This window comes from Lepus europaeus, chromosome 11 (genome assembly GCF_033115175.1).
Source record: "Lepus europaeus isolate LE1 chromosome 11, mLepTim1.pri, whole genome shotgun sequence".
NCBI lineage: Eukaryota > Metazoa > Chordata > Mammalia > Lagomorpha > Leporidae > Lepus > Lepus europaeus.
Window position 1 is genome coordinate 37,199,837 of NC_084837.1, and position 13,451 is coordinate 37,213,287.

General features: G+C 41.1%; 1 protein-coding gene across 1 annotated transcript in view; it reads right to left on the bottom strand.

The window, feature by feature from the left end:
- Nucleotides 1-13,451, bottom strand: part of TTC6 (tetratricopeptide repeat domain 6) — a 267,326-nt gene that overhangs the window by 82,775 nt on the left and 171,100 nt on the right. The window contains exons 12-13 of the mRNA XM_062206582.1: nucleotides 6,581-7,037; nucleotides 6,155-6,284 (exon numbers count right to left, since the gene is read on the bottom strand). Coding sequence (XP_062062566.1) covers nucleotides 6,155-6,284; nucleotides 6,581-7,037 — 587 coding nt within the window. The remainder of the gene's footprint in view (nucleotides 1-6,154; nucleotides 6,285-6,580; nucleotides 7,038-13,451) is intronic.

Sequence of the window (13,451 nt, forward strand, 5' to 3'; positions counted from 1 at the left end):
TCTTATTTACTGTGAATTGTGCTGCAATAAACATGGGGGTATAGATAATTCTTTCATATGCTGATTTCATTTCCATTGGATAAATTCCAAGGAGTGGGATGGCTGGGTCATATGATAGGTCTATCTTAAGATTTCTGAGGTACAGTCTTCCACAGGGGCTGGATCAGTTTACATTCCCACCAACACTGGACTAGGGTACCTTTTTCCCCACATCCTCACCAGCATTTACTGTTTGTTGATTGCTATATGAAAGCCATTCTAACAGGAGTGAGGTGAAACTTCATTGTGATTTTGATTTGCATTTCCCAGACAGCTAGTGATCCTGAGAATTTTTCATGTGTCTGTTAGCAATTTGTATTTCCTCTTGAAAAATGCCTGTTTAAGTCCTTTGCTCATTTCTTAACTGGGTTGTTTATTTTGCTGTTGTTGAGTTTCTTGATCTCTATATATTCTGGTTGTTAATCCTTTATCAGTTGCATAGTTTGCAAATCATTTCTCCCATTCCATCTGTTGCCTCTTCATTTGCTGAGTATTTCTTTTGCAGTACAGAAGCTTCTCAATTTGATGTAATCCATCTGTCAATTTTGGCTTTGACTGCTATGCCTCTGGCTTTGACTGCTGTGCCTATGCCAATGTCTTGAAGGGTTTACCCACTGTTCTCTAATAATTAGATGGTATCATGTCATAGATTTAGTTCTTTAATCCATCCTGAGTGGATTTTTATGTAAGGTGTAAGGTAGGAGTCTTGCTTCATACTTCTGCCATGTATAAATTCAGTTTTCCCAGCACCATTAGTTGAAGAGACAGTCCTTGCTCCAGGAATTGATTTTAGCTCATTTGTCAAGGATAAGTTGGTTGCAGATGCATGGATTGATTTCTGGTGTTTCTATTCTATTCCATCGGTCTACCCATCTGTTTTGTACCAGTACCAAGATGTCTTGACTATAACTGCCCTGTGGTATGTCTTAAAATCTGGTATTGTGATGCTTCCAGCTTTGTTTTTGTTGTATAAGATATCTTTAGCAATTCAGGGTCTCCTGTGTTCCATGTGAACTTCAGCATAATTTTTTCTATATCTGACAAGAATGTCCTTGGTATTTAGATTGTTAACACATTGAATCTGTAAATTGCTTTCAGTAGTATGGACATTGGATGATATTTATTCTTCCAACCCATTCATCTATGTTTATCAGAGAAATTGGTCTGTAGTTCCCTTTCTCTGCTGTATCTTTTTTCAGATTTAGGAATTAAGGTGATGCTGGATTCATGGAAGGAGTTTGGGAGGATTCCCTCCCTTTCAATTGTTTTGAATAGCTTGAGAAGAATTGGAGTTGGTTCTTCTTTAAATGTCTGGTAGAATTCAGCAATGAAGCCATCTGGTCCTAGGCTTTTCATTGTTGGCAGCGTCTTTATTACTGAATCAATTTCTGTCTTGGTTATGGGTATGTTTAGGTTTTCTACGTCTTCATGGCTCAATTTAGGTAGGTTGCGTGTGTACATTTCTTCTAGGTTTCCCAGTTTGTTGGCATACAGCTCTTTGTAGTAATTACTGATAATTTGTTTTTATTTCTGTGGTGTCTGTTGTTACATTTCTTTTTTCATGTCTAATTTTACTGATTCGGGTGTTTTTGTTCGGCTTTTTTTTTTGGGTTTTTTTTTTTTTTTTTTGGTTAGTTGGGCCAATGGTGTGTCAATTTTGTTTGTTTGTTCCAAAAAAACAGCTCTTCATTTTGCTGATTTTTTTGTTTCAATTTTATTTATTTCTGCTCTAATTTTAATTATTTCTTTTCTCCTACTAGTTTTGGGTTTGGTTTGCTGTTGTTTTTCTAGGTCCTTGAAATGCATCTGTAGCTCATTTCCAATTTCTTGATGTAGGCACCAATTACTATTTCTTTTTTTGACAGGCAGAGTGGATAGTGAGAGAGAGAGAGAGAGAGAGAGAGAGAGAGAGAGAGAGAAAGGTCTTCCTTTTTGCCGTTGGTTCACCTTCCAATGGCTGCCGCGGCTGGTGCGCTATGGCTGGTGCACCACGCTGATCTGAAGCCAGGAGCCAGGTGCTTCTCCTGGTCTCCAATGCGGGTGCAGGGCCCAAGGACTTGGGTCATCCTCCACTGCCTTCCCAGGCCATAGCAGAGAGCTGGCCTGGAAGAGGGGCAACTGGGATAGAATCCGGCGCCCCGACCGGGACTAGAACCCGGAGTGCCGGCGCCGCAAGGCAGAGGATTAGCCTGTTAAGCCACGGCGCCGGCCACCAATTACTATTCTTAACACTGCTTTTGCTGTATCCCATAAGTTTTGATATGTTGTATTGTCATTTTCATTCGTTTCATTTCCAGAAATTTTTTGATTTCTTTTCTGATTCATTCTATGACCCACTGTTCATTTAGGAACATGTTTTTCAGTCTCCATGTATTTGCATATGTTCTAGAGATTCATATGTTGTTGATTTGCAGCTTCATTGCATTGTGGTCAGAGAATATGCCTGGCATGATTTCAATTTTTTTTAATTTGCTGAGGCTTGATTTATTGGCCTAGCATCTGGTCAATCATAGAGAAAGTTCCATGCACTAGTGAGAATAATGTATGTTCTGTGACTGTACGATGAAATGTTCTGTAGATATCTGTTAGATCCATTTGGTCCATAGTGTTAATTAACTATGTTGTTTCCTTGCTGATTTTCTGTCTGGTTTATCTGTCCATTGTTGAAAGGGGTCATTGAAGTCCCCAATTACTATTGCATTGGAATCTATGTCTGCCCTAATATCCATTAACATTTCTTTTAAATAGCCAGGCACCCTGTAGTTAGGTGCAAATACATTTATGATAGTCACATCTTCCTGTTGAATTAGCCCCTTAATCATTAAATGGTGCCTTTCTTTGTCTCTTTTAGCAGTTTTTGTGTTAAAGTCTATTTTGTCTGATATTAGAATGGCTACACCAGCCCTTTTTTCAATTCTGTCCACATGGAATATCTTTTTCCATCCTTTCACTTTCAGACTGCAGGTATCTGTTGGTAACGTGTTTCTTGCAAGCACCAAATAGATGGGTTTTCATGCATCCAGTCTGTATCTTTTAACTGGAAAGTTGATGCCATTCACATTCAAGGTGGCTATTGATAAGTAACAACTTTGCCCTGCCATTTTTCCATAAATATTTCTATTGTTTACTTTGGATTTCCCTTGGACTTTTACTGGGAGATTTTCTGCCTTCACCATCTTTCATAATGATGACCATGTTTCTGTATTTCTGTGTGTAGCACATCCTCAAGCATCTTTTATAAAGCTGGATGGATGATCACAAATTCTTTCAATTTCTGTTTGTTAGGAAGGTTTTATTTCATCTTCATTCATAAATAAGAGATTTGCAGAGTACAATATTCTGACAGTTTTTTTTCCCTTAAACATGGAATCTCGTCATTCTCTCCTAGCCTATATGGTTTCTGATGAGATGTCAGCTGTGAGTCTAATTGGAGATCCTCTGAAAGTAATCTGGCATTTCTCTCCTGCACATTTTAGAATCTTTTCTTTATGTTTTACTGTGGAGAGTTTGACTACAATGTGTCGTGGTGAAGATCTTTTCTGGCCATGTCTATCAGGAGTTCTATGTGCTTCCTGTACTCAGACATCCCTTTTGTTCTCCAAATTAAGGATATTTTCTGTAATCATTTCACTAAAAAGGCCTTCTAATCCATTCTCTCTTTCCACACCTTCAAGAACTCCTAAAACTCAAATGTTCCATCATTTGATAATATCCCATTAATCTCCCACACTGCTGTTTAGTTTTCTAATTTTTCTCTTTGGTCTGACTGTAAAATTTCCAGGGATTTGTCTTCTAACTCAGATATTCTTTCTTATGCTTCACTAAGTCTGTTGTTAATGCTTTCCACTGCTTTTTTATTTGTTCTATTGAATTCTTCACTTTCAAGATTTCATGTTGATTTCTCTTTAAGATCTCAATTTCATGGGAGAAATTTTCTTTCATGTCATATATGGATTTCATTAGTTTGTGGATTTGCTTCTGATTACTTTTAAGTAATCCTAAGATCAATTTTTTATATTCCATTTCTGGCATTTCTTCAATTACTTTATCTTCATGTTCGAACATTGAGGTGTTATGTTCTTTTGGTGGGTTCATGTTGTCTTATTTATTTTTGTTTCTTGAACTGCTGCATTTATTATTTGGCATTTGTGGAGATACTTGTTGGTTTCTTCTTTTTTTTTTTTTTTTGTTTCTTCCCTGTGATGCATTTTATCTTTGGACTATGCCTTGGTGGCTTAGTGGAATGTCTGATTTTTCAGTGAGTACCCAACCTTGTTGTGGGTGTGGCCAGGGAGCTCTGTTCAGTGCTCAGGATGAAAGGAGTATCCAAGGCGACATGAGGTTGGGCATGGTAATTTTTTTTTTTTTTTATCAGAGGGAAGGTTTGTTCTTCTCTGTTGGCATAGTCTCACGTTTATCTCCTCTCCTAAAAGGAGACCCATGCCTGGGCACTAGAGCCCGTAGGTACAATATTCATCCATGCTGCCACAAGAACCACACAAAGGATCTGCACCATCCTCAGTGTAAGCCCGAATCCATCAGCAATGACTTTCACCAGGGAATCAGGGAGCCTTGAGCCTGTGGAGGTGCCCACAGTGACTGCCCAAAGTCCCAACTACACTCTTTGTCCTCTCACACAGCACAGTGTTTTCATAGTCCCAGTACACAAGCCTCACACAGTCATGAGCGCCCAGCCCCCTGTCAATTCTACCAGCCAGATTCCAGCATCTCTGCCTGGCTGGTTACTGGGCACATGGACATGAGCTGGTGGAGCTGTTACGTATGTCCAAACTGGCATCCACCTGCTCTCAGCTTGTTACAGGACACTGGTGGTGGTAGGGGAAAATGAAATGTGCCTCTTCTTTTTCTCTTCCAGTTTGGCACGTACACAGGGCTCCAAGCCAGACTAGTGCTAGGTTCTTACTACAGCTTTATCACCACTGGCTTGGGCTGCTGTAATCTGGTCTCACCTCATTCTCCAAAGCTGCTGCTGAGGCTCTTGGCCTCACCCACGCTGTGTGTCCACCCCCTCCACATAGGTCCACAGTGTCCTCTAATTTATGTGGAATTTCCTCTGCTCTTTTCTCCCTAATTCTTCCCTGAGGCTGCACTCTCTCCACTTTCTTAAAACTATCTTCCCCTAGACTATAGCAGTAAGTTCCCTCCCTACTCCACCATCTTGGATCTCCCCTGTGAATAATTTTTTAAAGCTTTATTTTATTTATTTGAAAGACAGAGTTATAGAGAGAGGTAGAGACAGAGAGAGAGGTCTTCCACCTGATGGTTCACTCCCCAGATGGCCGCAATGGCCAGAGCTGCGCTGATCCGAAGCCAGAAGCCAGGAGCTTCCTCTGGGTCTCTCACGTGGGTTCAGGGGCCCAAGGACTTGGACCATCTTCAACTGCTTTCCCAGGCCATAGCAAAGAGCTAGATCAAAAGTGGAGCAGCCGGGACTATAACTGGCACCCATATGGGATGCCAGCATTTCAGGCCAGGGCTTGATTTGAAAGGCAGAGTGACAAACACAGGAGGAGAGAGTGAGAGTGAGAGTGAGAGTGAGAGTGAGAGTGAGAGAGAGAGAGAGAGAGGTCTTTCATCTGCTAGTTCACTTCCCAAATGACTGCAACAGCCAGGCTGCTCCTGGCCAAAGCCAGCAGACTGGAATTCCTAGAATCCCATTCCTCTTGGGCAGGGGCACAAATATACTTGTGTCATCTGCTGCTTTTCTTCAGGTGCACTAGCAGGGAGCTGCATCAGAAGGAGCAGAGCAGCTGGGATACAAACCAGCACTCTGATATGCTGGCATTCCAGGTAGCAATTTAACACACTGCACCATACAGCAGCCCCTAAAACAAAAATTTTCAATTTCATGGTTTCTTGTAAGATGAGTAGTAAGGACCTAATTTCCTGTAATGAATATCAAGGACATGAACATATCGAATGATGAAGATTATTTTGAAAACAAATATAATAAAATAGGATTCTTTGAGCTCTGAATTTACAACATCAAATAACAGCCATTATCTAAGAACTTATATTTTTATTTATGTATCCTTATAATACAAATAAATGAAAAAGACATAAAGTAATATAACTATTCCCAGAGAAAACCCACCTGCATTATTTTTATTATATTTGGATATATAATTCAAGTCATCCAATGCTTCATTAATTTTGTCTTGGAAAAGGTAAATGAGATGCCGGTGCCAGTAGGCATTGAGAAACAATGGTTCTAAGGTTATAACCTAGAAAATATATGTATACATTTAATTAAAATTGACATGTTAAAGGAAGATATCCTATCAAAATTTTCAAACACTATCGACCCCAGTGGCTTTGCATGCATATATATAAAATGTTTAAAAGAATCTGCCAAATAAAAATTTAATGTTTTAAATATTAATTACTAGAAAATGTCAATGATTATATTTTCACAATCCCATATGATATCGCACATTCATTGCCCAAAAATTCCAGTAAAGATTATTATACAATTAATTGTAATGTAATTAGTTAATATTATTTTTTAAAGAAAACTTACTTTCTGTAGATCATTCATAGCACTCTTTAACTTTCCCAGTTTTCTGTAAATAGCTCCACGCCTACAATATGCAAATACAGGAAATGTTTTCTTACTATTTATTTCTTCAGTCAGGATTTGCACTTCAGATTCATAATGTTCAATAATTCCTGGTGGAAGGTCACATTTCAGAGAATCACTTAATTCTAGCTTTTTTGATTCTCTCATTGTTTTGGGCAGGTCTTTCAGAACAGATGTTTCAACAACTTCTTTGGGTTCTTTCCAAAGTTCATACTTAACGAACATATCAAGTGCCCATGTCCGAGGATCACTATTTTCTGGAATTCCTCCCATAATCTGGACAAAATTATCAAAATTTAAACATGGAGGCAAGCTGGGACTTCGTATTGGACGTTCATACAATGGAAGTCTGATAAAATATTTTTTCTGTCCAGGAAGTGTTCCATGAGATGCTGATCTAGATTTTAAAAAGAGGGGATCTTTTAAGTACTGAAATACAATTGTCTTTCTAAAACAACCAATAAACACTGTCACACAAAATTACTACTTCTCTATTATGAAAATAAAATTACATGCTAATTTCATGCCATCCAACTCCTCCTTTTCACTCATTACAAATTCTCATGTGGCATGAAGAATCTCTGTAGAGTTTAAGAAAGCAAAGCCATAGCCTCCCTAGAGAACTGAAATCTGGAATAGCGCTCCTTCAGGTTTAACTTCCACCTCCCACCTCACCCTCCGCCAGAGGGTGGAACAAACACATCCTCAAACATTGTAATCCTATCATTTCATAAACATTTACTGAGGGTGTACTACATGAAAGTGCCAAACACTAGGAGAATAAAAGAAACGTCGATGTCCTTCTCTATCATTACTTTCATACACTCTCTACTCCCCTCCACATTCCAGTGGAAGCCTTCATCATCAACTCTGTCTACAGTACACAAACATCTCAGTTCCCTTTTCCAATGATATGACACGGTAGAAAGTCCTTCTGTGCCACAGATGTTTGACCTTCACCTCCACACTCATCATCTCTGTCCTTCCTCACTTTGATCTCTATGCTGGGGACTGATGAGTGTAGACTACAACCATAGGACCTCGACCTGTCTTCTCATCCTGTTTGTCCAATTAGGAACCCCCAAGGAGGGAAGGAGAATGGTAAAGTCGAGTTATTTATTCCTCTGGTTCCCTCATGAATGGTTGCCTCAAACTGGCCTATGGTCCTTGAGCGAAGATCACTATTTCTTTCAAAGAAATCCTTTCTAATAAACTCCTTCCTTCAGTTCTAGCCATCAGCCCTTATTTTTGCCTCTCATACTCAGGAGCAAATAACGGATTGACTATTTCTAGTCCCAGGATATTGCATTATTATTTGTGGTTGCCGTATACATTGACATCTTTATGAATTTCCCCTTTATCATTCCTTCTCATAATTATCCTAAGCTGAGAGTGCTGTTCACTACTGGGACCTTAATGATGAAGTAACTGCCCAGAGGTAGACTCAGGGAAAACACACACACACACATGCACATTCTAGGAAAACCTCCTTGGCAGTGTGAAAAAAAAATATAGAAAATCTGTGATGTGTGGTAGTACTAAAATTTCTCTGGATGTCACCAGTTTTAGCAGGTTATGATGCTCAATTCAAGACACTGGGAAACTGAGCCACTTGGCCACCAGGACAACAATAATGCTTATAAAGACTACATAGTCAGGGGCAAGCCTTCAGCCTAGCAGTTAAGACACCCATGTCACACATCAAGGTACCTGGGTTTGATTTCCAGCTTTGGCTCCTGACTTCAACTTCCTGCCAGTGCAGATCCCAGTTGGATCAAGGGCTGGCTCAAGGAATTGGATTCCTGCCACCCACATGGAGGAGTTAGATTGAGTTCCCAGCTCCTGGGGTTGGCCCATCCCAGCTCAGGCTATTGTAGACACTGAGTGAATAAACCAATGGATAAGAATGCGCACATACACACACTGTGTTGTCATTTAGCCACTCCTTTCAGATTAAAAGTGTATCTGCAGTTATCTATGAAATATCCAAACTCCATAATCCCTGTGCACCAAGGCGATGAGGCTACTAGGGAAGGAAGAGGAATCTGAAATATGGAATGTTTACAGATGTGAATGAGAGTGAGAATTCTGAATCTCCTAACTCTGCTCATCCTCTCTTGACAAATGAAACTGGCAGAGGGACCCTCTCCCCACATTGGAGAGATTCGGCCAACCCCTGCATAAACTTCTTTGCAAGAACACTCTCATACTGTATGGGGCTGATTTAAGCATTCCCCTCCCAGAATCATTCAGCTGTGACTCCTGAACCCATTCATGAGGGACCATTAGAGACCCTCAGTCTCCTACATACTCTTCCCCTACAAAGGTGGTCTTGGACCAGCTCTAGCCAGTGTGGCCTTGCTGAAAACTACCTTGGCATACTCTAACTGAATGATCTCAAACTTTAACATGCATCAGAGTCACCTGGAATGTTTGATAAAATTCAGTCTCACCCTCAGAGTCTCTAATTCAATAGACCTGGAGTGGAATTCAAGTGTTGGCACTTCTAACAACTTCCTAGGTAACACTGCCATGGGGACTTTACTTTGAGAACTACTGCTATAGAGGAATGAGTTCTAAGGTTCATGGATATGAGAACTGATCTATAATATGGAGAATGCTTAGTCATGCCTTATCCCCTAGGAAAAGGGAGTGAGCACAATACCCTTGAAACAGTCTTGTGGGTGCTGACCTCAAAAATGAGAAGAAGAAAAAAAAAAAAAAACAGTAGTGAAGCAGGAGCAATTCAGTAATCACAGTGGGGACAACAGGATCCTGGAATGGTAAAATCCAGCTAACCCTGCTTTGCCATCATGGAGATGATGAGCACAATTACAGAAACATTACACCTATAGCAATTTTAACTTGCAAGGATCTGTGGTAACAACCAAATGACTACAGGCCTTGGAGATGAAACAGATGGGCAGACTGTTACAGTGTTCTTTGATTTACACAGATGAAAAGCTTCCATGTCTTCTAAGCATGAACCTAACCCACCGTGGTAAGGACTCACATCTTATTCAGCTCTGAGATCTAAACCAGTTCATGGTCCCAAATGCCTCTCACTTGATAGAAAGGCCAGGCCAGGACCTGCTGAGGAAGGATCCTGCCAGGTGTCCTAGGTATATATGTTGAATTTTCCCTAAGAGCTTCCAAAAGCATGAAAAAGGGTAAATACTCAAACCTGGGTGTTATTATCTACTGGCTCTAAACTTATGCTGATTCACAGGTGCCTAGTGTGGCTGCCACTGAAGACCATCCATCAAACTGGGGAATTATGAAGGTCAAGTGATAGAATCTTGGCCTGAGATCATCTAACAGTGGATCCAGTGAGGCAGGAACCTATTCCTAGTCCCAGAATGTTCAGTGGGAGTTACTAAATTGTTTAATGAATAAATGGTAACCTAAGGGAGATAATGATAGTAGGGGCCAAGTAGAAAGCTCTGCAACTTCCCCTACGCCATCCTATACACCACCCACCGAGAGAGCAAAATGAAAATTAATGCTGCATCACTGGGGAAATTACACTTCAGTGGCACTATCAGAGCCCTCAAAGCTGCAGGTTCCTATATCAGATTTCCATTTTACTTTCCTGTTTGGCCAGCACAAAAATCAGATTTCTTGCAGAAAATGACTGTAAAAAGGGGCCAGCATTGTGGTGCAGCAGGTTAAGCTGCCCCCTGTGACATTGGCATCCCATATGAGCACTTGTTTCAGTCTTACTTAATTTACTTCTGATCCAGCTCACTGCTAATGTACCCAGGAAAGCAACAGAAGATGGTACAAGGGCTTGGGCCCCTGCACCCATGTGGAAGATACATATGGAGTCCCAGGTTTCTGGCTTTAGCCCGGCACAGCCCTGGCTTTTGTAGCCATTTGTGGAGTGAACCACTGGATGAAAGAGCTCTCTCTCCTTTCCTCTCTCCTCTCTCTTCCTCTCTCTATTTCTCTGTAACTGTCTTTCAAATAATAAATATTTTAAATAAAAATGACTATAAAGTATCATGAATTTAATCATTATAATAATCATAGCTTTTTTTAAAAAAAAAGTTTCATCTATTTATGTATTTGAAAGACAGAATGAAAGATTCTCTATCCTCTTTGGTTCACTCTCCAAATGGCCCCAACAGGCAAATTTGGGCCAGGACAAAGCAAGGAGCCAGGAACTCCCTGCATGGCAGGGGTCTGAGTATTTGGGCTAGTTTCTTCTTTTTATTTTTATTTTTTTGACAGGCAGAGTTAGACCATGAGAGAGAGAGACAGAAAGAAAGGTCTTGCTTTTTCCGTTGGTTCACTCCCCAATGGCTGCTGCGGCTGGCTCGCTGCAGCCGGCGCACCGCGCCGATCTGAAGCCAGGAGCCAGGTGCTTCTCCTGGTCTCCCATGCAGGTGCAGGGCCCAAGGACCTGGGCACTTCTGGGTCACAGCAGAAAGCTGGACTGGAAGAGGAGCAACCAGAACAGAATCTGGCACCCCAACCGCGACTAGAACCTGGGGTACCAGCGCCGCAGGCGGAGGATTAACCTAGTGAGCTGCGGCGCTGGCCTGGGCTAGGTTCTAATACCTTCCCAGATGCATTAGCTAGAAGCTTGATAGGAAGCAGAGCAGCTAGGACTCAAACCAGCATACCAATACAGAATGCCAGCGTCACAAGTGCAGTTTAACCTGCTGTGCCACAATGCTGGCCCTCTGACAATCACAGCGTTAGTTCCAGATGTGCTGGGTATATTTTCTAAAGCAATGAGTACGCTTGTGGGCACCTGCTTTGTAGCTGTTAATTTTACACACTTCCTTTTCCATTCCTGGACTTTGGGGAATTAGGTGAAGTTTATATGCACGTGACAGGGACAACCATATATATCTTTACTGCCCTGCTAGTGCTATGTCAACCTCCCTGCAGTCCAGTCATTTAAACTTTCATCTACACTATGCCACCAAAGCCATCCTTGTTATGAAAACTTGCTCCTTTCCTAGCAGAAAAAGAGAAAGAAGACAAAAAAGAGAAAGAAGACAAAAACCTGGATCAGGACCCCACACAAGTCAATAAGAAAAATCCAAGTTAAAAATTTACCAAATCGCTAAAAGACATATGTGAGATAGGAAGAAATTATAGGACTTAGCACAAGAGGCATAAAAGTATTACTATATATTTTCAGGTTTTTATCTTCCCAGGATTCATAAGTAAGGGGCAAGAAGGAAGCCCTGAGAAAAATCTCTCTTGTGGTGCAAGACTGAAGGAAGGGCATGGCAGCCACTGTGTGTAAGCCAAAAACCTATCCTGGAATCTCCCATTCTGAACAGAAGACTGGAAGCCCCTGAAAAGAGGTGACCATCATCTCAGTAAACCTCAAAACTCTCCTAGAATCAGCCTTAGTTCATTTCTTTCTCACATCTCACATCCAACCCATGAGCAAATCCTGTTGTTTCTACTCACCAGATATGTTTAGAATCCGGCCACTTTTTAATGCCTCAATGGCTATCACCCCAGACAAAGCAACCACATATCACTGGAATTATTTCAGCAGCCTTCAAACTGGTCTCTACAATCTATCCTTCATAGAGCAACTACAGTGAGCCTTCCAGAACATAAATGGGATAATATCAATTACTTAACTCCCAATGTCTCCTTTTATATTTAAGAACCCAAAGTCCTTTACTTTGCCTATAAATATCACTATTTGTTTTCAAATTCACAATGATTTCCTCATACTCTTATGAGTAATTTCAAATTTATCACTTATCATGGCCTACAAAGCACTAAATGGTATTATCCCTGCCTACTTCCTCCTCAGCCTCACTTCTTACCACTCTGTTCACCTGCTGTTTTCCAGACTCGCTGATTTCTAAGCTATCCCTCAAAAGCAACAAGCACATCTCTAACTCAAGGCCTTTGAACTTGAAGATGCCTCTTTTCCAGCTATGTAAATATCTTCTTCCTTCATTCTATTAAGTTCTGTGCTCAAATATCACTACCACATAGAGGCTTCTGACTTCTCTGTCCACAACAGGAACCCCTGTTACACTGATTTCTTTTCCTTCACAATGTTTATTGTATACTGTATTACCCAGTTTACATTGCAATAGTGAAAGACGTGAGACTGCAAACTTTATGAAGCAAAAAATATGTTGAGCTCACAGTTTTGGAGGTTCAAATCCAAGACTAGGTGGCCACATTGGTTTGGTCTCTGGTGAAGGTGGCAGATGACAGCACTCATAGATGGAGCATTTGTCAAACAGACAAACATTTGTCTAACCAGAGCAGAAAGAAAGTGGGTAGAGCCAAACTCAGGCTTGAGGAGTTTGGCTACCACCACATGCCATGAATTACCTATTGCACCCTGGCAAGGAGATTTTTCTAGATTCTTGTGTGTATATGTGCTTCCTGAGTCCAGCTGTGGTCTGCTAACACTGGGCTCAGAGACCAGAGAAGAGGGAAACACCTAGAAAAATGAGGAAGCTGCAAAGTTATTGTAGGCACATGGCATCCTTCCAGGAACTGGCTGAGGAGGGCAGCAGGGAAGTAACAGGGGTAACCTACAGCCAAGGGACTGAGGGAAAGGCATGGGTCTGGGTCTTTATTCAGGTCAAGTGGCCTTCTGCAGGAATTACTCTCAACATCAAGATTTGGCCTGATACATAAAAACACATGGAGACCACCTCCTCACCATTAACAGAGCCAGCCAAGAAAGACGGTGATTAAACAAGTTTAAAGATTAGATATAGGGGTTGGCACTGTAGCACAGCAGGTTAAAGCCCCGGCCTACAGTGCTGGCATCCCATATGGGCACCAGTTCATGTTCTGGCTGCTCCAC